The 21,863-nt window shown below is 56.7% G+C and overlaps 2 protein-coding genes across 10 annotated transcripts in view; one reads left to right on the top strand and one right to left on the bottom strand.

The window, feature by feature from the left end:
* Nucleotides 1-209: 209 nt before the first annotated feature.
* Nucleotides 210-7,277, bottom strand: Nthl1 (nth like DNA glycosylase 1). Of its 3 annotated transcripts, none has more exons than XM_042698267.1 (6): nucleotides 7,120-7,277; nucleotides 5,650-5,882; nucleotides 4,392-4,562; nucleotides 3,421-3,580; nucleotides 509-614; nucleotides 210-428 (listed from the first exon to the last, which is right to left on the bottom strand). In XM_042698267.1, exons 1-6 carry the CDS (start codon nucleotides 7,238-7,240, stop codon nucleotides 305-307), a joined length of 915 nt encoding a protein of 304 aa, XP_042554201.1. In that variant the 5' UTR covers nucleotides 7,241-7,277; the 3' UTR covers nucleotides 210-304. The 3 variants fall into 3 exon arrangements, with proteins under 3 accessions (XP_042554201.1, XP_042554202.1, XP_042554203.1); XM_042698268.1 differs by having other exon boundaries at nucleotides 509-611; XM_042698269.1 differs by having other exon boundaries at nucleotides 5,650-5,886; nucleotides 7,142-7,277.
* Nucleotides 7,278-7,411: 134 nt separating this feature from the next.
* The window catches only part of Tsc2 (TSC complex subunit 2), a 35,175-nt gene continuing 20,723 nt past the window's right edge, over nucleotides 7,412-21,863 (top strand). For 6 of the 7 annotated variants that reach the window (XM_042698356.1, XM_042698357.1, XM_042698355.1 and 3 more), the window contains exons 1-13: nucleotides 7,412-7,485; nucleotides 7,853-8,019; nucleotides 11,516-11,602; nucleotides 13,106-13,216; nucleotides 13,911-14,055; nucleotides 16,109-16,226; nucleotides 16,938-16,986; nucleotides 17,215-17,340; nucleotides 17,560-17,633; nucleotides 18,793-18,919; nucleotides 19,838-19,981; nucleotides 20,093-20,230; nucleotides 20,693-20,796. In XM_042698356.1, the coding sequence (XP_042554290.1) occupies nucleotides 7,882-8,019; nucleotides 11,516-11,602; nucleotides 13,106-13,216; nucleotides 13,911-14,055; nucleotides 16,109-16,226; nucleotides 16,938-16,986; nucleotides 17,215-17,340; nucleotides 17,560-17,633; nucleotides 18,793-18,919; nucleotides 19,838-19,981; nucleotides 20,093-20,230; nucleotides 20,693-20,796 (1,361 nt within the window). In that variant the 5' untranslated portion in view covers nucleotides 7,412-7,485; nucleotides 7,853-7,881. The remainder of the gene's footprint in view (nucleotides 7,486-7,852; nucleotides 8,020-11,515; nucleotides 11,603-13,105; nucleotides 13,217-13,910; nucleotides 14,056-16,108; nucleotides 16,227-16,937; nucleotides 16,987-17,214; nucleotides 17,341-17,559; nucleotides 17,634-18,792; nucleotides 18,920-19,837; nucleotides 19,982-20,092; nucleotides 20,231-20,692; nucleotides 20,797-21,863) is intronic. The other variant, XM_042698358.1, reaches the window with a different exon arrangement.

Here is a 21,863-nt window from a genome sequence, read left to right as displayed (position 1 = left end):
CCCATTTCCGCCTCCTGGTTCTTGGTGGCCCACGCTGTCCTCCCTCCGGCCCTCCCTAAGTACACAATGTGGGTTGTGTCACGTTGCCCCACCCCCAACCCCCAGGTGGCCCTGCTCCAAACTCCTGAGCACGGGGCACAGGCACGCATGCATACGCGTTTCCTGGCCTGCTCCTACACCTCAGGAAAAGAAGGCAGCCAGACTCCAACTGTAACCCCCCAACGTTTATTAGACTGTGGCTCCCCAAGCAAAGGCACTTTACAGATAGCGGCCGCTTCAGCACCCAGGCCAAAGCCCCTCGAGCTCAGAAGCCCTGGGCAGCTGGACACAGGGCCCGGTTGAGGCAGGGCTGGCAGCGAGGGTGGACAGGCAGGCAGGTCTGCTGGCCAAAGCCCACCAGCAGCCCGTTGATCTCGCCCCACAGCTCCCTGTGAGGACGAGGGCTGGGTGAGAGGGAGAAGAGGGAGCAGGGAGCCCTTCCCGCCGGTCTCCCACCCACCCGGCATACCTGGGCAGCCATTCCTCCAGGGCTTCCCGCGTCTTCTCTGGGGACTTGGTTGCCTTCTTGGTCCATCCCAGCCGGTTAGCAATCCTGTGCACGTGAGTGTCCACTGCTGCACGGCAAAGGGCAGAGGAAGCAGGGAGATGCGCTGAGGGCTGGGGGCTCCCTCCACGCCGCCCTGGGCCCACAGTGCTGGCTGAGGGTCTGAGTGACTGCTATACCTCTGGTACTGGGCTACCTCAGGTGTCAGCACCCCAATCACAGGGCAGCCTGGGGGGCGTGTAGCTTCTGCTCTGGGCTGACCCATTCTCAGATGCTTTTATTATTTTTTGGGTCCGATCGTGGGGCCTGAGCTCTGGGCCTGGGCGCTGTCCCTCAGCTCTTCAGCTCAAGGCTAGCGCTCTACCACTTGAGCCACAGCACCTCTTCTGGCTTTTTTCTTTTTGCTTATGTGGTGCTGAGGAATCGAACCCAGGGCTTCATGCATGCAAGGCAAGCGCTCTACCACTGAGCCACCTTCCCAGCCCTCTCAGATGCTCTTGTCTGGTGCCATCTTAACACGTGTGTGTATAAGCACTGCTGCCCTGGGCTCGTCTTCTCTTGACAGCAGTAACACAGCTAACCACGTACAACACTTGTGAGTCAAGCCCTGTGCTGAGATTTACCTGCCTCAGATTAGGAAGTTGTTCTGGCACCCGGGGCTGGGGGCTGGGGACTGGTCCTAGGGCTTGCACTCAGGGCCTGGGCACTGTCCTTGAGCTTTGTTGGTCAAAGCTAGCATTCTACTACTTGAGCCACAGCTCCATTTCCAGTTTTTCTGGTGCTTAATTGGAGCTAAGTGTCTCACAGACTTTCCTGTTCAGGCTGGCTTTGAATCACAATCCTTAGATTTCAGTCTCCTGAGTTGCTAGGATGACAGGTGTGAGCCACCGGCGCTCAGCCTCAGGAAGTCTTTATGAGGCACCTAGCCATAGAAACTGAAGCCTAGCAGGGTTCTCACTCCAAAGTGGAATGCAGCCCAGCGGCAGAGGCATGCTTACGGTGAATGAAGAAACACAACACGAAGCGTGGACTCCCCCACCTACAGTCCCTGGGGAGAAGGCCTGGGCCAGGAAGGGCCTTGCCCTGCTTCCTCTGACCAGACTCCTGGGTTCCAAGCGGAGCGGCACAGCTTGGCCCAGTGAAGTGGCCCGCGGTCACTGCTGCAGAGTGGGCACTGCCACTAGACACCAGAGCCCGAGTCACACCGGCTCCTACCAACTGGCCACCGTGACTCTCACTGCGGCGGCCTCCTGCCCAGCCGCCCTGCCCCACTGCAGCCCTGGCCCTGCTAAGTGAAAGTCACCCCCTGCCAGCTTCCTGTTTCACTGCAAGCGGCATCCTGGAGCTGTAGGCAGAGGACAAAGGTCAAAGGACCACACCATGGGATCCCCGAGCCTCAGTTTCCTCCTCTGTAACACGGGGATGGCTGTGTTCCTCACGACACCCGGGCCCAAGACTGGGCCCTGTCCCGCGTGAGGCTCCTGTGCCAGCCAGAAGAACTTTCTATGCAGCTGGGCAGTTAAAAAAGGCAAACGTGTCACTATTTTGGAGCCAAAGCTCAGAGAGGCCAAGAGCCTGACCTGAGGTTGCCCAGTGGCATGTAGAGGGCAGAGCTAGAACACACTCCTGTTCCCCACGGCTCCAGCTTATGAAGAGGGAGGACTTCTTTCCTTTAGGAGGAAACCCTCAGGTCTCCCTGTTGGCAGCCACCAGAGAGGCTGGCATTCCGACACCATCTCAACTTATACCACAGGCCCCTCCCCGAGAGAATGGCCCAACCTCAACACAGCACTCCTGGGACACGGGCAGCTGAGGACAGCACCCTGATAAGCTCAAGTATCTGCTGAGAGGCTGGTGGCGGGGTACCGAGTCAGGTGCAGGGAGGCCAGCCTGGCTCTTCCGGGGGCTGCTGCTCTGCATCTTACTGAGTGGCCACCGGCTCCCAACAGAGCCCTGGACCCCTAGCTGCCCTCTCCCCACCTCCTGGCCGGCCCGGGGGACTTCCCTGAGAGCCTCTCACCTCCACGGCTGGCCCAATCCCAGAGGAGCCTGGAGTGTGGGGGCACACCGGGAGGCTGGGGCCAAACCTCAGTTTCTGGGTTGGCCAGGTCTGGTGTTTTTCCTCTGAGGAGGAAGCAGTGTGGTGCCTGCCTCGTGAGTCGTCTGTGCCAGGAGGAAAAGGGTTCCAGGAACTGCTTCCTCTTCCTCCTCTTCTTCCTCCTCCTCTGCCCCAGCCTGCCTCAGATTGTCCCACTTATTCATCTCATTCCGGAACTTTCTGCTCCTGCCCTGTAGCTTTTTTTTGGCCAGTCCTGGGGCTTGCACTCAGGGCTTGGGCGTTGTTTCTGAGCTTCTTTGGCTCAAGCCTAGCACTCTGCCACTTGAGCCATAGCACCACTTCTGGTTTTTTCAGTGTATGTGGTGCTGAGGAATTGAACCCAGGGCTTCATGCACACTAGGCAAGCACCCTACCACTGAGCCACCTGCCCGGCCCCTGCCCTGTAGCTTTGCAGACAATGCTCCTGGTGTCTGGGTACCTGCCTCCTCCTCGTGGTTTGGCTCACTCCACCTGCCCCGCACTCTCCGCTGAAATACCATCTTGGGGACGTCCCGGCCACCTGCAGCCAGGCCTGGCTCCACAGGGCTGGCCTGCCCACCCGCGGGGAGCAGCGTTACTGACTCCTCCCAGCGGCCACACAGACCTGCCACTGGCTCTCAGCAAATGTGAGCGCTTGCTGTCACTCTCAGCGATGAGCAGCCTGCAAACACCTTTCCGACTGTTTGGGCTGAGTCCTGAGTAATACTAGAGCTGGGGTCACAGGTCACAGGGGCAGCGGAGAGCCAGCTCCTCCCTCTCTGGGGTACGTGCCACTCACCTATGCCCGACACAGAGCCCCAGGCCACAGCCATAGCCAAGTGTGCCATTTTGGGCCCAACTCCGGGCAGGGCCACCAGCTCCGCCACGGAGGCTGGGATGTCACCGTCGTAGTGCTGCTGCAGGATGGCACTGGTCTGCTTGATGAACTTGACCTTGCTCTGAAAGACAGTGGCGAAGTTCATAGCCGGACCTGGAAAGACGGGGCCCTGGAGAGCCCCACAGGTACCCAGCTGCCAGCCGCCTGCCCAGAACTCCTGCAGGGCGCCGGGTGGCCCTTCTGCCCAGGAGGGAGAGAGGGGGACTGGGGAGGTCTCCAGGCAGGTCTGGATCCCTGGTTTTACTGCTCACACAGGTCAATGACATGACTACTGCGGGACCTGGCCTGGGGCTCCCTGACCTCTGGTCCCCCAGAAGCTGGGGTCAGGCCATGAAGGCAAGCCGTGCCTAGGAGCTGGGCTTGGCGGCACCTGGGCCTTTGGGAAGGAAGGCTGGAGCCCGGGCTTTTGGGCGCGCCAGGCGGTTCTCATCCTGTGCCTATTTAAAACCCATCTGACACACCGCAGCCCACGCAGTGCCAAGGGAAGCGGCCCCACCCACCCGGCTGCCACTTTCAACAGATCCACCCACCTACTACCCAGGGCTCTGCGGGGTCGGGGAACAGCCTCTTTTGGGTGTGCCATTCAGACTCCAGGGAGGCGAGGAGTAAACAAAAGGGAAAGCAAGGAAGGGAAGGGCGGGCGACTGGGTGGGGAGCTGGAGGAAGGAAGGGGGACCAACAGGAAAGGCTAAGGAGCACCAAGGACAGGCACCAGCCCCACAGCCTGGCCCCTCCCTCGGGGGGTGAGGGTGGGCAGGAGGTGAAGCAGAGGCATCAGGGGCTCTGGTGGTCGGAGACGCCCGCCTTGCTCGCTGACTGTGTCTCTCCTAGGCTAGTGCCGTCCTTGGTCCCGTTGTCAGAAGCAGGCTCACCCTCCAGAAGCCCACGGGGTAGATGAGCTGGCCCAGTGTGCTGTCATCCGTCTGCAGGACACTGTCCACTGTCAGGCCCCGGGCCCGCAGCCGCTTCATGGCACCCGCCGTCACCTGGTCTTTGGTCTGGCTGGAGAGCATCAGTGACAAGAGCACCTGGTATCTCTGCACCTGCTCGAGAGGTGACAGGGACCAGAGAGGAAGTGGGCCCTGGCTCTCCACACCTCCACGTGGTACCCTCACCTCCTACCCACGGGGGTCCATGGGGCCATCACCCAGGACATGGCATGTGCCTCCCAGGACAGGGCAGTGTGAAGCCTAAACGAATTAGCAAAATACCAGGGATCTCACTGGGTGCCAGTGGCTCATGCCTGTCATCCTAGCTACGCAGGAGGATGAGATCTGAGGATTGTGGTTTGAAGCCAGTCCCAACAGGAAAGTCCGTGAGACTCTTATTTCCAATTATCCACCAGAAAACTGGAAGTGGCGCTGTGGCTCCAAGTGGTAGGGGACTGACCACGAGTGAAAAAGCCTGGGCTCTGAGTTCAAGTCTCACAACCAAAACCAAAAACCAAAAAAATCAGAAAAAACACAATAAAAAAAAAAACAACTTGCTGGGCACTTGTGGCTCACGCCTGTAATCCTAGCTACTCAGGAGGCTGAGATCTGAGGATCATGGTTCAAAGCCAGCCTGGGCCGGAAAAATCCATGAGACTCTTATCTCCAATAAACCACTCAGAAAACTTGAAGTGGCGCTGTGGCTCAAGTGGTAGAGTGCTCTTCTTGAGCTGAAGAGCTGAGGGACAGCGCCCAGGCCCAGAGTTCAAGCCCCAGGACTGACCAAAAACAGAAACAAAAAATGACTACCCATTTTATGGGCAAGAAAGCATGTCAGACACAAAAATATGGATATCAACTGGTAGCAGAGGGAGGATGAGAATTCATGTTGTCTAAGGAGTTAGGCTTCACGTTGGCAAAGTACTACTGAATGCCCACATTGGCTAGCACTGTGCCAAGGAAAAATGTACAGCCCGAGGCCCCACAGGTACCCTCAGGCCTGCGGAGTGCTTACAACGAAGCAGCAATGCTGCCAGGTACTCTGGGCTATGGGCTCTCAGGATGCCACCTGCAGGGGAGGGTCAGGCGGACAGAGCGCCGCCAGGTCTCAAGCTTTCATGTCAGAGGTCAGAGGCCTGAGAGGAAGCACGCATGTTTCTTGCCTGGTATGGGTCCGCTGCGTGATGGAGTCCCTACTCACTTTTGGAGGGACACTGGTGTCATAGCAGTGCTCAGCGCCCAGCTGGTCCACAGGTGCATCCTTCTGGCTTCTCATGGTACGAATGTTAGCCAGCTGCCGCTGCCAGTCTGGAGGCTCCCAGGCAGGCACCCGGAGGGGCTCAGCCCCGGGCCCTTCCTCACCATTTGAAGCCTCGTAAGCCACACGAAGTCTCTTCCAGGGACGTTTCACAGGCTTGTGGCTGTGTCTTCCTTCTGCAAAAAGTGTCATTCAGTCTGAGGAGCAGGGTGAGAGTAGGCCACACGTGCTACCTGCCTGCTGGGCTACCCGTTTAGTTACTTATTCGTTCACTGGACGCCTGCTCACATCAGAGTGGAGACTGTCCTTGGCAGGGTAGGGACAAAGCACACGTCAGCACCCAACAGATCATCGAAGCTGATCCGAGAGCACTTTCTAACAGCCTAGCTTGGGCGAGTACCACTCTCCTTGGCAATCAGGATGAACTCCAACCTCACAAGCTCCTGTGGCTCTGGCATTCTGGCCCGCCTTCCTCCCGGGCCCCGCTCCCCCAGGGCCAGGCCGAGGTCCCGCTGGGCCTTCTTGTCCGTCCCCACACGCACACGCACACGGCGCGGGTCCTCAGTGGCCACGCCAGCGTTCGGTGGATGCCGTGCCCTTTCCTGTTTTCTCTCGGCCCGGTTAGACTCCCCTCAGGGAACATTCTAGGCGCCCAGCCGGGCTGGGACGGGGGCGGCTCCGGGGACTGGCGCACCGCAAGGGCTCAGGGCCGAGCTGGGAACCAGGATGGGTGTGCGGGAGCGCCCGCACCCGGCTCCGCGGGCCCGCGCCTGGCGGCCCGGGGTGCCGGGTCTGACGCCAGGCCGCACGGCCGCCCCCCCCCACCCCCCCCCCCCGCACGGCCCGCTCCCCGCACGGCCGGCCCCCCCCCGCCCCCCCGCACGGCGCGCTCCCCGCACGGCCGGCCCCCCCCCGCACGGCCCGCTCCCCGCACGGCCGGCCCCCCCCCGCACGGCCCGCTCCCCGCACGGCCGGCCCCCCCCCCCGGCCCCCCGCACCCCGCACGGCCGCTCCCCGCACGGCCCGCTCCCCTCCCCACGGCTCCCCGCACGGCCCGCTCCCCGCACGGCCCGCTCCCCTCCCCACGGCTCCCCGCACGGCCCGCTCCCCTCCCCACGGCTCCCCGCACGGCCGCTCCCCGCACCGCCGGCCCCCCCCGCCCCCCCGCACGGCGCGCTCCCCGCACCGCCGGACCCCCCCCCCCCCGCACGGTCCGCTCCCCGCACCGCCAGCTCCCCGCACGGCCGGCCCCCCCCCCCCGCACGGCCGCTCCCCGCACGGCCGGCCCCCGCACCGCCGGCTCCCCGCACGGCCCCTCCCGCACGGCCCGCTCCCCGCACGGCCCCTCCCGCACGGCCCGCTCCCCCCCCCCCCCGCCCCGCTCCTCCCGCCGCCCCGAGGGCGCCACGCTACCTGCCCCCGCCGCCGCCGCCGCCGCCGCCGCTGCCCCGCTCGGGAGCGCGGCGAGAGCCTCCCCACGCCCGCCAGACGCGGCCGCCAGAGCGCGGCTCCGGCTGCGAGTCAGCACCCGCATCGCCGCGGGCACGCGGGGCCCCGCGAGCCACACCGCCCGGCGGGCCCCGCCACGAGACACGCGAGCGCCCAGAACTACAACTCCCGACGAGCCTCGCGCGGGCCACCGGCGTTCTTCCCGCCCCTCCCGGAAGTGGCGGCCGTGCTTCCGGCGGCGGCTCGTGAGGGGCCGAGGGGTGTGGGGCGGGGGCTTGTGCGCCCTTCTGCGCAGCCCGGGGCCGAGCGCGCGGCGCGGGGGGCGCGCGGGTGAGTGCCCTGCGACCCGCGGGCCGCTGGCGCGGGCCGGGCCGGGGCCCCCGCCGCGGGGCCCCGCGGCGCCCGGGCACGCCCCCCGCCGCGGCCGGGCCCCGCTGTGAGGCCCGGCGGGGACCGGGGAGCCGCTCTGCGCTGCGGGCGCGCCCGCCTCAGCTCCTCCTCCGCGTGGGGAAGCGGGGTGGCGGGCGTCGGGGCTCCGGGGGCGTCTCGCGAGGCCGGGGCTGCATGTCCGGGCCTGTCCGTGGGGATGGGCGTGGGGGTCACGCCTGCCCGCAGCAGCGGGCCTGCGCCCCCGCGGCGGGACGGGTGCGTGCACCGTCGACGCCCGGGTGTTTGCACTGCTGCTTTTCCTCTGCAGAGGATTCCCCGCGTGGGGCCTCGTCCACCATGGCCAAGCCCACCAGCAAAGACTCAGGCTTGAAGGAGAAGTTCAAGATTCTGCTGGGACTGGGGACCCCACGACCAAATCCCAGGGCTGCAGAAGGCAGACAGACAGAGTTCATCATCACGGCCGAAGTCTTGAGAGTGAGTGAGCCGCCTGGCTTGGGCAGGCCCGAGGCGAGGGCCAGGAAGGCTGTGGGAGATGCATTGTTGGTCCTCAGGCCTAGGGGGACAGACCTTCAGAGGATCACTGGGATCACTTGGGACGCTGACAGTCAGATCTGGTGATATGCTTGCGCGAGCATACTTGTGTTAGAATGCAGGTGACACATAGATGTGGCCTGGACACTTTCTTCATCTTCACAGGTGGCTAGGGATCGGGCCGGGTTTTAACTGGTAATTTGTGAATTCTTGAGAGAACACTTAAAAAACTTTTTTTTTTAAAAATTTTGGGTGGAGCTGAAGTCTTTTTCCTTCCTTTCTTTCTTGTCGGTCGTGGGGCTTGAACTCTGGGCGTGGTGCTGGTTCCTTTGCTCTTCAGCTCAAGGCAAATGCTCTACCACTTGAGCCACAGCACCACTTCCAGTTTTCTAGTGGTTTATTGGAGATAAGTCTCATGGAATTTCCTGCTCGGGCTGGCTTTGAACCGTGATCCTCAGATCTCAGCCTCCTGAGTAGCTAGGATGACAGGCGTGAGCCACTGGCACCGGGCTCTGAGGTCTTCTTTAATCACACACATTACCAGGACTATCCTATTCCTATCCATTTTGTTTTATCTTATTTTATTGTCAGTTGTGGGGCTAGAACTCAGGGCATGAGTACTGTCCCTGAGCTTTTTTTGAACTAACAGCCTTAACAATTTTCACTTGCTTTATTGCTCACAGCTGGCCCTCTACACGCCACACCTGCAGTATAGGACCTTTCTATATAGCCCAGGCTATTCTAAACTTGAGTTCCTTCTGTGTCAGTCTCCCAAATGCTGAGATTACAGGCATGTACCACCATGCTTGCTCATTTATGTGTATATGTGTTTGTCTTAGTCTCTGGGCTTGAATTCAGTTTTTTTGTTCAAGGCTGGTATCCTACCACTTGAGCTACACCTTTCCTTCTGACTTTTTGCTAGTTAGTTGGAGATAAGAAATTTGTCTACTTCAGGCTGGCTTTGAACTGGGGGCCTTCATGGGCTGGGGTGTAGCTCAGTGGCAAAGAGCTTGTCAAGCAAGGGCAATGTCCTGGGTTCTATCCCAAGTACCACAAAAGAATGAACTGGGAGCCTCAGATCTCAGCCTCCTGAATAGGTAGGATTGATTAAAGGCCATGAGCCACTCAAACCTAGCCCGCCTTTACTTTTTTTTCTTTTTGGGTTCGGTCGTGAGGCCTGAACTCCGGGCCTGGGTGCTGTCCCTCAGCTCTTCAGCTCAAGGCTAACGCTCTACCACTTGAGCCACAGTGCCACTTTTGGATTTTTTTCTTTTTGCTTATGTGGTGCTGAGGAATCGAACCCAGGGCCTCAGAGGCATGCAAGGCAAGCGCTCTACCACTGAGCCACCTTCCCAGCCCCCGCCTTTACTTTTCTATGAATGTTTGAATTGAATCCTCTAACCTGGCTCATAAAGAAGTAAATGTTAGCCAGGTGTGGTAGGTCACTCACACCGTAATTCTAGCTGCTCAGGAGGTTATGATCTGAGTAATGTGGTTCAAAATCAGCCAGGGCAGCCGGGCGCTGGTGGCTCACGCTTGTAATCTTAGCTACTCAGGAGGCTGAGATCTGAGGATCACGGTTCAAAGCCAGCCTGGGCAGGAGAGACCATGAGACTCCTATCTCCAATAAACCACCAGAAAACCGGAAGTGGCGCTGTAGCTCAAGTGGTAGAGCGCTCGCCTTGAGCTGTAGAGCTGAGGGACAGCGCCCAGGCCCAGAGTTCAAGCCCCACGGCCAACAAAAACAAAAAACAAAATCAGCCAGGGCAAAAGAGACTTACTTCCAATTAACCAGCCAAAGCCAGAAGTGGAGATGTGGCTCAAGTAGTAGAGTGCCAGCCTTGAGGGGAAAAAAGCCAAGCAATACTGAGAAGCCCTGAATTGAAGCTGGCACAGGAGGAAAAACAACAACCAAATAAATGTTGAATGTTTGCTCTTGTAATACTTTCCACAGAGAAACATCGCAAATACTCCTTGACTGATAAGGGTATTAGTAAAACGTGGTACGGGCTATAACGGGGTGTTGATTCTGCAGTAGAAAGCATGGCATGCATCAGTGAGCACTGAAATCATGCTAAGGGAACAAAGCTGCTCACAGAGATCTTCATAACACATGAGCTCATTTGTTTTTGTGCTTGTTTGAGGCCTTGAACTCCAGACCTCCTGCTCTCATCCAGCTTTTCCACTCACAGCCAGTTCTTTACTACTTGAGCCATACATACCTCCAGGTTCTGGCTTTTTGAGTCCTAAGGATTTATCTGCCTAGGCTGGCTTCAAACCTCGGTTCTCAGACTTTAGCCTCCTGGCATCTGGGATTACAGGCCCGAGTCACAGATGCCAGGCCACGTGAGCCCAATTTTATGAAATGTCCAGACAGGCAAATACAAAGATACAGAAAGCAGACCAGTGATTGTTGGGGCTGTGTGGAGGAAGGAAAATTAGTGTAGTTTCATTTTGGAGTGATGAAGGCGTTTTTAAGGTAGTGAAGATGGATGTAAGCATCGAGAATATACCAAAGCCCGAGTTTTACAATTTGAAATTATTATTATTGCCAGTCCTTGGGTTTGAACTTGAGTCCCTAGTGCTGTCCCTGAACTTTTTTGCTCAAGGCTCTGCTCTGCCATTTGACCTATCACTCCACTTCTGTTTTTTTTGTTTTTGTTTTTTGTTTTTTTTTTGGCTATTGTTATTTTGGTGGCTAACTGGAGGTGAGAGTCTCATGGACTTTGCTGACCAGGCTGGCTTCAAACAATGATCCTCATATCTCAGCTTCCTGAGTATCTAGGATTATGATTATGAGCTAAAATTACTGTATTTTAGGGGTGTGTGTGTGTGTGTGGTGGTATCAGGGTTTGAATTCAGTGCTCTACCATTTGAGCCATGCCCCCAGCCTTGTGGGTTTTTTTTTTTTTTGCAGTCCTGGGGCTTGAACTCAGGGCCTGGCCACTGTTCCTGAGCTCTTTTGCTCAAGGCTAACACTTTACCACTTGAGCCACAGCTCCCCTTCTGGCCGTTTCTGTTTATATGGCACAGAGGAATCGAATCCAGGGCTTCATGAATGCTAGGCAGACACTCTACCACTAAGCCACATTCCTAGCCCCAGCCTTATGTTTTGGGAGTTACTCTGGAGATGAAGTCTGGTGGGGTTTTCTGCTCATTCTGGTATCCAACTGCTATCCTCCAGATTTCAGACTTCTGAGTAGCTAAGGGTAACAGAAGTGAGCACCCAGCTTACATTACAAGCTTTATCTCCATAAAACCTGCAGGTATGAAATACAAAGCTGCCCATTGTCAGTCCACAGAGGAGGAGCAATGTGCGCTCAGGGAATCCTGACTATGTAAGGATCTGCTATAGATTTCCAGTCTGGAAAGGACAGAACGACTCCTGGCCATTCAGGAGACTGAGCACTGGCCCCTTTCTCTTCTTTCTCCCCTCTAGGAACTGAGTGTGGAATGTGGCCTCAACAATCGCATCCGGGTGATAGGGCAAATCTGTGAAGTAGCAAAAACTAAGAAATTTGAAGAGGTAGGTTTTTCTCAGTTGTGCATGTCAGCTGCCCCTCAGAAGCCTCATTTGATTTTTTTTTTTTTTTTTTTTTGTCGGTTGTGGAGCTTGAACTCTGGGCTTGGGCACTGTCCCTCAGCTCTTCAGCTCAAGGTGAGCGCTCTACTGCTTGAGCCACAGCACTACTTTTGGTTTTCTAGTGGTTTTATAGGATATCACAGTCTCACGGACTTTCTTGCCGGGACTGGCTTTGAACCATGATCCTCAGATCTCAGCCTCCTGAGTAGCTAGGATGACAGGCGTGAGCCACTGGTGCCTGGCGGGTTTGCTTTTTCTAAGATCATAGCTATAGCTAGTTATGGGATGATTGGCGAATGTTCCTCTTTTTAGGGAAGTTTTTGATTATGATGGAGAGGCTTCTGGGAATGCCTTGAGAATAACCCATTCTGGGTGGGGCAAGAACAGGCATTTCCTGCAGATTCTAAAAAGGACCGTGAATGATAGCATGCTTCTTGCCCGATGACCCTCTTACAGTATACTTGGAGAGGAAGGGTAAAGGGACTCCAGGCAAGGATGAGTCTTTACAGGGAACATGTCAAGACCACCCAGACTCTGCCTTCTGGGGACCTCTCACCTAACAGAGGCGGCTAGGTTTGTTTGCACAGGTATTTCCAGGCTCTTGCTGTCCTGCAGGTGGTGGGTGGCTGTTATTCCAGGAGCCAGAGTTGTGGGGCACTAGAGTTCCATCTGGCCTTGACGAGCGTTTGTGTGAAAGGCTTGAGAGTGGACTCTGGTGTGCCATAGAAACAACTCCTAGCCGGGCGCCGGTGGCTCCCGCCTGTCATCCTAGCTACTCAAGAGGCTGAGATCTGGGGATCATGGTTGAAAGCCAGCCTGGGCAGGAAAAGTCCGTGAGACTCATATCTCCAATAAACCACTCAGAAAACCAGAAGTGGTGCTGTGGCTCAAGTGTTAGGGTGCTAGCCTTGAGCTGAAGGGTTGAGGGACAGGGCCCAGGCCCAGAGTTCAAGCCCCACTACAAAAAAAGAAAAAAAGAAACGACTCCTGTGTCATCCAAGAGCCACCTGGTGCCCCATGTCCCCTGGTGGCTCTGTGGTGGGTCTGTCGGGGTTGGAGTCCTATCTTTGGTGGATACCAGTTCACACCGGAAACCCATGGAGCAGGGCTTCTGGTCAGGCCTAAGGCCCTCCCCGAGACTCTTCTTACCACCCTCTCAGTCTGAGCTGCTGTTCAGAGGACTCCCTGCTGGTCTACAGGAAGCCAGGACCACTGTGTGGCTTGCCTGTTGTCCTTCATTTCCCAGCCTGTGTCCTGGGGCCCATTAAAGAGATTTGATTGGGTTTAAGATAGCTCTAAGGCTATAGGAAGTACAGGTGCAGGCTGTCTAGGAGCTGATTTTAGGTCAGAAGATCTGCTGTGCCACCCTGTTCTTGTCCTGTCCTGTCCTGACCGGGATTCTTAGCGACTACATTCTTACTGCCACCCCCTCTGTTCTGGTGGCAGCATGCCGTGGAAGCACTCTGGAAGGCGGTCTCAGACCTGCTTCAGCCAGATCGGCCTCCAGAGGCCCGGCACGCGGTGCTAGCTCTGCTGAAGGCCATCATACAGGGACAGGTGAGGACCACAGCTGGATGGCTTGGAGGTGATGCCAGGTCTCCTGCTGTTTGGACTCCTGCCAGCTGGGGGTTGGGATGCCAGCTGGGGTGGTTAACCCGTGTCTGTGGGACCTGGGCCCTTGTTGGAGCTTCCCGAGTTTCCGTCTTATTGGGATGTTTTGGGGTGGTAGGAGGGGATTCGTGGCATATCATCTTGCTGTAGCTGCCAAGTCCCCCGGCCCATTCTACTCACTCGAGTCACTACATTAGAGCTGTGCAGGCCTTGCCTGAGCCTTAGACACCCCGGCTCCCCTTCTGATCCTGCCTGGAAGGCTTCTCCTCCAGCACCCATTCTCTTCTTTCCTAGCCTGGCTGCTTGGAGAGGCTTGTCTGTTCTGTTCAAGCCCTTTGTGGTGCTATAGTGCTTTCGGTGTTTGTGATACGAGTATAGACATGTTTACCCTGGGCCAGGATAGGTGCCGTTATCCCCCGCTATGGGCTCCCATTGTGCCCAGAACCTATGGCAGTAGATGCCTCCCCACCGCCAGCTGTGTGCCGAGCCCCTCTGACATCCTGAGCTGCCCCTTGAGAGGTGTTCAGGGAGAAACGCAGGCCCGTTCCGGGGACTCTGTGCTCATGCTCATTCCACTTGTGCCTTGGTAGTTTTGTGGAAGACCCTAGCAGGGCTCTGCTGACTCTGGTTCTGTCTTCAGGGTGACCGCCTGGGGGTCCTCAGAGCCCTCTTCTTTAAAGTCATCAAGGATTACCCCTGCAACGAAGACCTCCATGAAAGGCTGGAAGTTTTCAAAGCCCTCACTGACAATGGGAGACACATCACCTATTTGGAAGAAGAACTAGGTGGGTGGTGCTCTGTGGGGTGTGAGGTTTCTCTGGCCTTGGGTCCAGTTTACCCCGGGCCCAGGAGGGTGCTGTGTTTTGCAAGGAGTATCCTGCAGAGGATGCAGCGTCATGTACCCGCTGTCCTGGATCCCTGTCCACTGGGGAATTGAGTACAGACTCAGGACTCGGAGTTCCCCAGGAGCAGGGTCCATGAGGGGCTGGTGGGTGCATCTGTCATTGGAGAGGGTGCTGTGGACTTGAAGGCTTTGTTGGCTTCTTACCCACCTTGCTGACCTCCCTCTCCTCCCCTGACATTGGAAGGTTTTGGCCAGTTTGTTATGGGGAGGAGAAGTAAGAGGAGTCAGTAAATCTTCTTTTTCTGCTTCTGCCCCTCTGCGGCGCACCCCTCCCTCCCCCGGGCCTGGGGCACTGTCACTGAGCTATTTTTTTGTTTTGCTCAAGGCTAGCATTTTACTACTTAAGCCACAGTGCCACTTCTGTCTTTTTTGTGTACATGGTACTGAGGAAACGAACCCAGGGCTTCATGCATGCTAGGCAAGCCCTCTGCCACTGAGCCACATTCCTGGCCCTGTTTTTTTCTTTTTTCTTTTCTTTCTTTTTTTTTTTTGTTGGTTGTGGGGGGCTTGAACTCTGGGCTTGGGCCCTGTCCCTCAGCTCTTCGGCTCAAGGTGAGCGCTCTACCGCTTGAGCCATAGCGCCACTTCCAGTTTTCTAGTGGTTAATTGGAGATAAGAGTTTCACGGACTTCCCTGCCTGGGCTGCCTTTGAACCGTGATCCTCAGATCTCAGCCTCCTGAGTAGTTAGGATGACAGGCGTGAGCCACTGCATCCGGCTGTTTTTTTCTTTATACGTGTGTGTTGGTTATGCAAGGGTGGGTTTGATTTCATTGACATTTCCACACACGTGCATAATATATTCCCACCTCACCCCTCTGTCACTCTCCCCTCCCATTTCCTAAAATTTCAACAGGTTTTATTTTCATACGTGCAGGCCATCTACTTGGAGTGTCTCCTCCATCGTTTCTTCCCCCTCACCAGTTCCTACCCCCGACAAAGCCTGCTTCTTTTACCCGCCCTCATAGGCCCCTATTGGCCAGAAGCATTCATTGAGGTTCTTTATGCTATTTTCATAAATAGTTGCAATGTATGCATCTAGAAATACCCTTTTTTGGAGCTTGTACTTAGGGCCTGGGCATTGTCCCACATGTATATATATGGATATATATCCACATACACACACACACATATATATATATATATATATATATTTTTTTTTTTTTTTTGGTCAGTTGTGGGGCTTGAACTCTGGGCCCAGGCGCTATCCCTGAGCTCTTCAGCTCAAGACTAGTACTCTACCACTTGAGCCACAGTGTCACTTGAGGCTTTTTTTGCTTATGTGGTGCTGAAGAATCAAACCCAGGGCCTCATGCATGCAAGGCAAGTGCTCTACCACTGAGCCACTTCCCAGCCCCTCAGATCTGAATTTCTTGAGAAGCTAGGATTGCAGTTGTGAGCAGCAGCTCTCCCTCACCCCACCTCCCCACCCCTGCCCCCAGTACTGTGGTTTGAACTCAGAGGCCTGTGTTTGCCATGCTCGCCACACTTGAGCCTAAGGAGGGAGTAAACTTGACCGAGGCTCTGCTGCTCTGTGAATGGTCTGGTCTGCCTGCTTTCAGAGCGGGTAGACAGGGATCATGCCCTCAGTTTTCTCAGGTCCTGTGGCCTGCAGCTATGCCTGTCTCTGAGGGGACAGGGGACATTCGGGGACTGCCTCTGGGGCCTGTGCCACCTCAGGATTATGTCCTTAGCGGAATGTGAGATGCATACTTTATTGTTGGTCCGGCTTCAGGCTCAGACCATCCTGGAGCTGGCTGATGCCAGTGCTGGTGCCCTGCCTGCTTGAGCCCTTTGTGGCCAACCTGTCACAGGGGGAGTGCTGGCATGCCTCCCAGTGGGAATGGGATACAGACATGTTTTCCTGAGTGAGCAGGCGGAGAGGAGATGTAGCCTCAGCTTCTCTGAAAACTGCTCTCCTCCTCTCCTTCCCCAGCGGAGTTTGTCCTGCAGTGGATGGATGTTGGCTTGTCTTCAGAATTCCTGCTGGTGCTGGTGAACTTGGTCAAATTCAACAGCTGTTACCTGGACGAGTACATTGCGTCAATGGTTCAGTAAGAAAAGAGTTGAAGTGGGGGCGTTGGGGGTACAGCTGCATGGTAGAGCACATGCCTGGTACAAGAGGCCCTGGGTTCAATTCCTGGAGCAGAGTAAAAAGAGCTTAAGTGGTGTTATTTAATAGCCTCCTGCCTTGAGTCTTAAATTCATCTCTGCAAGGTGGAGAAAATAGATGAAACTACCAACTAAATGGGTGGGAATTGGTGGAACCACCTTCCAGTTTACATCTGGTGTTTCCGATACTGTGTTTTTGTCATTTTTATTACAAATGCCCGTGAACTAGGTGCTAGTGGCGTATGCATATAATCCTAGCTACTCAGGAGGCTGAGATCTGAGGGTCTTGTTTCAAATCCAGCCTGGACAGGCAAGTCTATGAGACTGTTAGCTCCCGTAAACTACTAAAAAAAGCCAGAAGTGGAGCTGTGTCCTGAGTGGTTGAGCACTATCCTTGAGCAAAGGAAGCTCAAGGACAGCACCCAGCTCCTGAGTTCAAGCCCCAGGATCAACAGCAACAACAATAATGTGTCCTGGTGTCCCTGAGAGGTGTTTTTACTGCCTCATCTATGTGGGACACTCAGCCCAGAGCGGGCACCCTAAGGGAGGAGAGCCACTCACCTGACCGACGTCACAGAGGGAGCGAAGGAAGTGTGGTTAGCTCGGCCTTCTGGAAACGTTTTCCGAGTTAACTTAGGTGTTTTATTCCCTAGTATGATCTGTCTGCTGTGCATCCGAACTGTGTCCTCTGTGGATATAGAGGTCAGTGACCCTCCTCCTAGGAGATAGTTAATTGTACCCTTGTTTCTTGGGGGGGTTGGGGCTCTGGGTTCAAGTCCTATGTGCCACATTGGCTGTTTCTCATGGCAGCCACTTGGCCTCTGTCAGCTGTCAGGACAGTTGGCACAAGCAGAGCTGGTGCCTTGCAGTGCGGGGGGCTCTCTGGGTGGGTGGCAGCGGCACGGGTGCGATGCTCTGCTCCTCCTGTAGGTCTCCCTACAGGTGCTGGATGCTGTGGTCTGCTACAACTGCCTGCCGGCCGAGAGCCTCCCTCTGTTTATTGTCACCCTCTGCCGCACCATCAACGTCAAGGAACTCTGCGAGCCCTGTTGGAAGGTGGGGCCCTGGAGGGTCTAGTGCAGGGCTGGACAAGGGCCTATGCACCTTTCCCAGGTGTGGAGGTGGGGCCGGGTCCCGAGGCCCAGGCGGTGCGGCCGCACAGGCTTGGGAGGGGTGGGGAGAGCTCTGTGCCTCTGTGTGGGAAGGGGCTGCACAGAGCTCCCTCCTGAGCGGGGCCTCCAAGCCACCAGTCCCTTGATGCGTTCTGTTCCTCAGCTGATGCGTAATCTTCTGGGCACCCACCTGGGCCACAGCGCCATCTACAACATGTGCCGCATCATGGAGGACAGGTGTGTGGGCAGGCAGGGCCCCGGGCGGGGCAGGTTGGGCCTCCTGGGTCCTCCCGGGAACAGGTGTGCGCGTGGTGGCACCTGTCCAGCATGGATGGTGTTGGGACCTTGCCTTCCTTCCGGGGGGCTGCTTCACCGGAGCCAGGCCCATGATACCTGTGATCTCCCACCCTTCCCTCTGCCAGTCAGAGCTTCTTCCCCTGCCTGATGTCTTGGGATGGTGCCCTCACTCATCACCCTGATACAAGGCTAGGTTGGGGTGTCAGCCCAACCTCTCCCTTGTTTCGCCCCTGCCCTGTAGCCAGCCATCCAGAGCAGGTCCTGGGAGGTGTGCTGCGTGGTGGACACACCAGGGGGCGCACCTTCTCGCTGCCCCTTGTCTGTAGCCTTGCGAAGTGCATTATCCACCCAGCAGCCCGGTGACCCCTTTCCCCTCCCACCCTTTGCCTGCAAACATAGTGGGGGCCAGTGCTCCCCCCCCCCCCCCCGCCCCCAGCTCCTTAGGCCTCTCATCTCTTCCTCTTGCTGTTCCTCCCCTCCCCTCTAGGGCCTTTGCATACACCAGTTCTTCCTGCTAGCATGTTCTTGCTGTCTTCCTGTTCTTCCCTGTTGAGTGCTCTGGAGGTCGGGATGTGGTCCTCAGTGCCCTGGCCTCCTGCAGCCCTTTCACTCTTGGGCCCACAGCTTCTTAGCTTCCCCACAGCTTCAGGTGGGGACTTTGCCCTTGAGTGATTCTTTGGCCTCTGTATCTTCCAGGAGGCTTGGGCCTTCTCTCTACTAGAGTTCCTGCATCTAGTGTCACCCAGGGCACATAGCCTGGGTGGCAGTGGTTGTTTTTTTTTGTGTGTGTGTGTTGGTCTTGGGGCTTGAACTCTGGGCCTGGGCGCTGTCCCTCAGCTCTTCAGCTCAAGGCGAGCGCTCTACCACTTGAGCTACAGCGCCACTTCCGGTTTTCTGGTGGTTTATTGGAGATAGGAGTCTCACGGTCTCTCCTGCCCGGGCTGGCTTTGAAGCGCGATCCTCAGATCTCAGCCTTCTGAGTAGCTAGGTGACACTTCTGCATAAGTGGTAGGACTGCTGGGGCCGCCGCCAGGGCCCAGGCTTCCCTCTGGTCTTCTGGGATGGGGCTCATGTCTGTCTCTCTGGTGCCCCCTTGCAGATCCTACATGGAAGACGCCCCGCTCCTGAGGGGTGCCGTGTTCTTTGTGGGCATGGCTCTGTGGGGAGCGCACCGACTCTGTTCTCTCAAGAACTCCCCGACGTCTGTGTTGCCATCTTTTTTTGAGGTATGGGACTTGTGTGCTGCAGTGAGCTGTCAAACTCAGAAGCCCTCACTTGAGGGCTCCCCACCCTCCAGGCAGGCCAGGGCTCCTGAGGCGGGCTTCCAGGCATTTCCAACAGAGAGAGACAGAGAGAGAGAGAGAGAGAGAGAGAGAGAGAGAGAGAGAGAGAGAGAGAGAGAGAGAGAGAGAGTGTGTGTGTGTGTGTGTGTGTGTGTGTGTGTGTGTGTGGTTTTTACTGGGGGTGAGGTCTGGCTCTGCTTGAAGGTTTGTTTTTCAAGCACATGTTGTATTTTCTGAGTTGCACCTGCTGCAGTTGGCAGTGAGGCTGCTCGCTGTTGCCGATGGTGTACAGGGATCCTCTTTCGGGTGCTGACTCTGCCTTGTCAGGAGGCAGTCTTGCTCTGCTGTCCTTGGATGATGCTGAGACAGAGCTTCTGTTCTTGGTGCCTTCAGGGATCCAGAGTCTCCCTTGGTATGCCTGTATAAGTGGTTGCGGTTCCCAGGGGAGCCATGGCCCTCCCACCGTGGTCCTCACTTCGCAGAGCACAGACCTAGACAAGTTACACCCCCTCTGTTACTTAGGGGCTCCTGCTGAGCCCCTCCTCTGCAGGGGGCAGCCGTGGTGGGTGTGTCTTTGCACATTGCTTTCACAGTCTCTGCTGTGCTGCATGCCTGGCACAAATGTGAACTTACTGGTCTGTCCAGGTTAGGCCTTCTAGAGGTGGGGTTCTGGGCCCTGTCTAGTAGAGCAGTGTAGAAGCCCCCGCTGTGGATTCTTCATGTACTTATGGGCCATAATCATGTCTGGCAAGCGCTGTGATCCAGGTGTTTCATACCCAGCTCTCCGATGACATGGAGGGGGCTTGCTCTGCACAAGGGGGAAGTGGCTCACTCTACTTGTTCCCTGTGTCCGTGTTCCAGGCCATGACTTGCCCTAATGAGGTGGTATCCTATGAGATTGTGCTGTCCATCACCAGACTCATCAAGAAGTATAGGAAAGAGCTCCAAGCTGTGACGTGGGACGTTCTGCTGAACATCATCGAACGGCTGCTTCAGCAGCTCCAGGTGAGGTGACAGGAACAAGGCTCCCGCCAGGTGGGCCGGTCCCCTGTGCGATCCCCTCTGCCATGGTGGCCTGGGTGTTGATGGTTCTTGGTGGTGCCTCTTACTTCCCAGAGCCTGGACAGCCCAGAGCTCAGGACCATCGTCCATGACCTGCTGACCACCGTAGAAGAGTTATGTGACCAGAATGAATTCCACGGATCTCAGGAGAGATACTTTGAGCTTGTGGAAAGCTATGCAGACCAGAGGCCTGTAAGGACCCCTGTCCTGGTGGGGACTGGTCTCAGGTGCCGAGGGCTGTGGGCAAGGTCTTGTGGGTCCCTGGCTGCAGGTGGGAAGCTGTGCTTTCTGGATTGGGCAGGCATTGGCTTTCCTGAATCTGTGCTCCAGCAGTAAACCAGGCGTCAGCTGGGGGGAAGGTGGGGGGCGGGGGGGTCTGTTGAAGAGCTCGGTGCTAGCCTGACCAGCATTCTCCTCCCACCTGGGTGGAGGAAGGTTCCAGGCTGGGTCCAGCTGGCTCCATGTAGGCGGTTCTAGGCGCAGCAGTTATTTTGCCAGGAATGGTCCACTCACTGCGAGGAGCTTCCCACGGCGAGGAGGCCTTTGCTCTGTGGGTCCCCACCTAGGCTTGCTGAGAGCGCAGTCCCGGGGTGCGCACCCTGGGATGCTGGGCAGGCGCGCGGCTCACTCACTCTGGCTTTGTCTTTTTGACAGGAGTCCTCCCTCTTAAACCTAATATCCTACAGAGCTCAGTCCATCCACCCGGCCAAGGATGGCTGGATCCAGAACTTGCAGCTGCTGATGGAGCGCTTCTTCAGGTAGTGGAGCCTCACGGGCCAGCGGCAGTGCTCTCTGGGGTGTCCCAGGCGTGGGCCTCACACTCCAGTGAGGCAGAGCTAGTGTGTGTGTGTGCGCGTGTGTGTGTGTGTGTGTGTGTGTGTGTGTGTGTGTCATACTCCAGTGAGGCAGAGCTGGTGTGTGTGTGTGTGTGTGTCATACTCCAGTGAGGCAGAGCTGGTGTGTGTGTGCACGCGCCTCACACTCCAGTGAGGCAGAGCTGGTGTGTGCGTGTGTGTGTGTCACACTCCAGTGAGGCAGAGCTGGTGTGTGTGTGTCACACTCCAGTGAGGCAGAGCTGGTGTGTGTGTGTGTGTGTGTGGGTCTCACACTCCAGTGAGGCAGAGCTGGTGTGTGTGCGTGTGTGTGTGCGCGCCTCACACTCCAGTGAGGCAGAGCTGGTGCGTGTGTGTGTGTGTGTGTATGTGTCACACTCCAGTGAGGCAGAGCTGGTGTGTGTGTGTCACACTCCAGTGAGGCAGAGCTGGTGTGTGTGTGTGTGTGTGTCACACTCCAGTGAGGCAGAGCTGGTGTGTGTGTGTGTGTGTCTCACATTCCAGTGAGGCAGAGCTGGTGTGTGTGTGTGTGTGTGTCTCACACTCCAGTGAGGCAGAGCTGGTGCGTGTGTGTGTGTGTCACACTCCAGTGAGGCAGAGCTGGTGTGTGTGTGTGTGTGTGTCTCACACTCCAGTGAGGCAGAGCTGGTGTGTGTGTGTGTGTGTGCCTCACACTCCAGTGAGGCAGAGTTGGTGTGTGTGTGTGTGTGTGTGTGTGTTCCTAAGGCTTGACTCAGAGGTGTGTATGTGTGTGTGTGTGTGTGTTCCCTGGGCACTGTCTGAGCTTTTTTGCTCAAGGCTAGTGCTCTACCAGTACCAATAGAGCTACATTTCAACTTCTGGCTTTGTTTTTGTTCTTTTTTCTTTTTTTTGGGTGGTTAATTGGAGTAAGGGTTTTGTAGACTTTCCTGCCCAGTCTGGCTTTGAACTGTGATCCTCAGTCTCAGCCTTCTTACATAGCCACAATTACAGATGTGAGCCACCAGCACCCA

This window comes from Dipodomys spectabilis, unplaced genomic scaffold, assembly GCF_019054845.1.
Source record: "Dipodomys spectabilis isolate Male_0828 unplaced genomic scaffold, ASM1905484v1 ptg000231l, whole genome shotgun sequence".
Taxonomy (NCBI): Eukaryota; Metazoa; Chordata; class Mammalia; order Rodentia; family Heteromyidae; genus Dipodomys; species Dipodomys spectabilis.
This window is presented reverse-complemented; position numbering and strand designations above follow the sequence as displayed.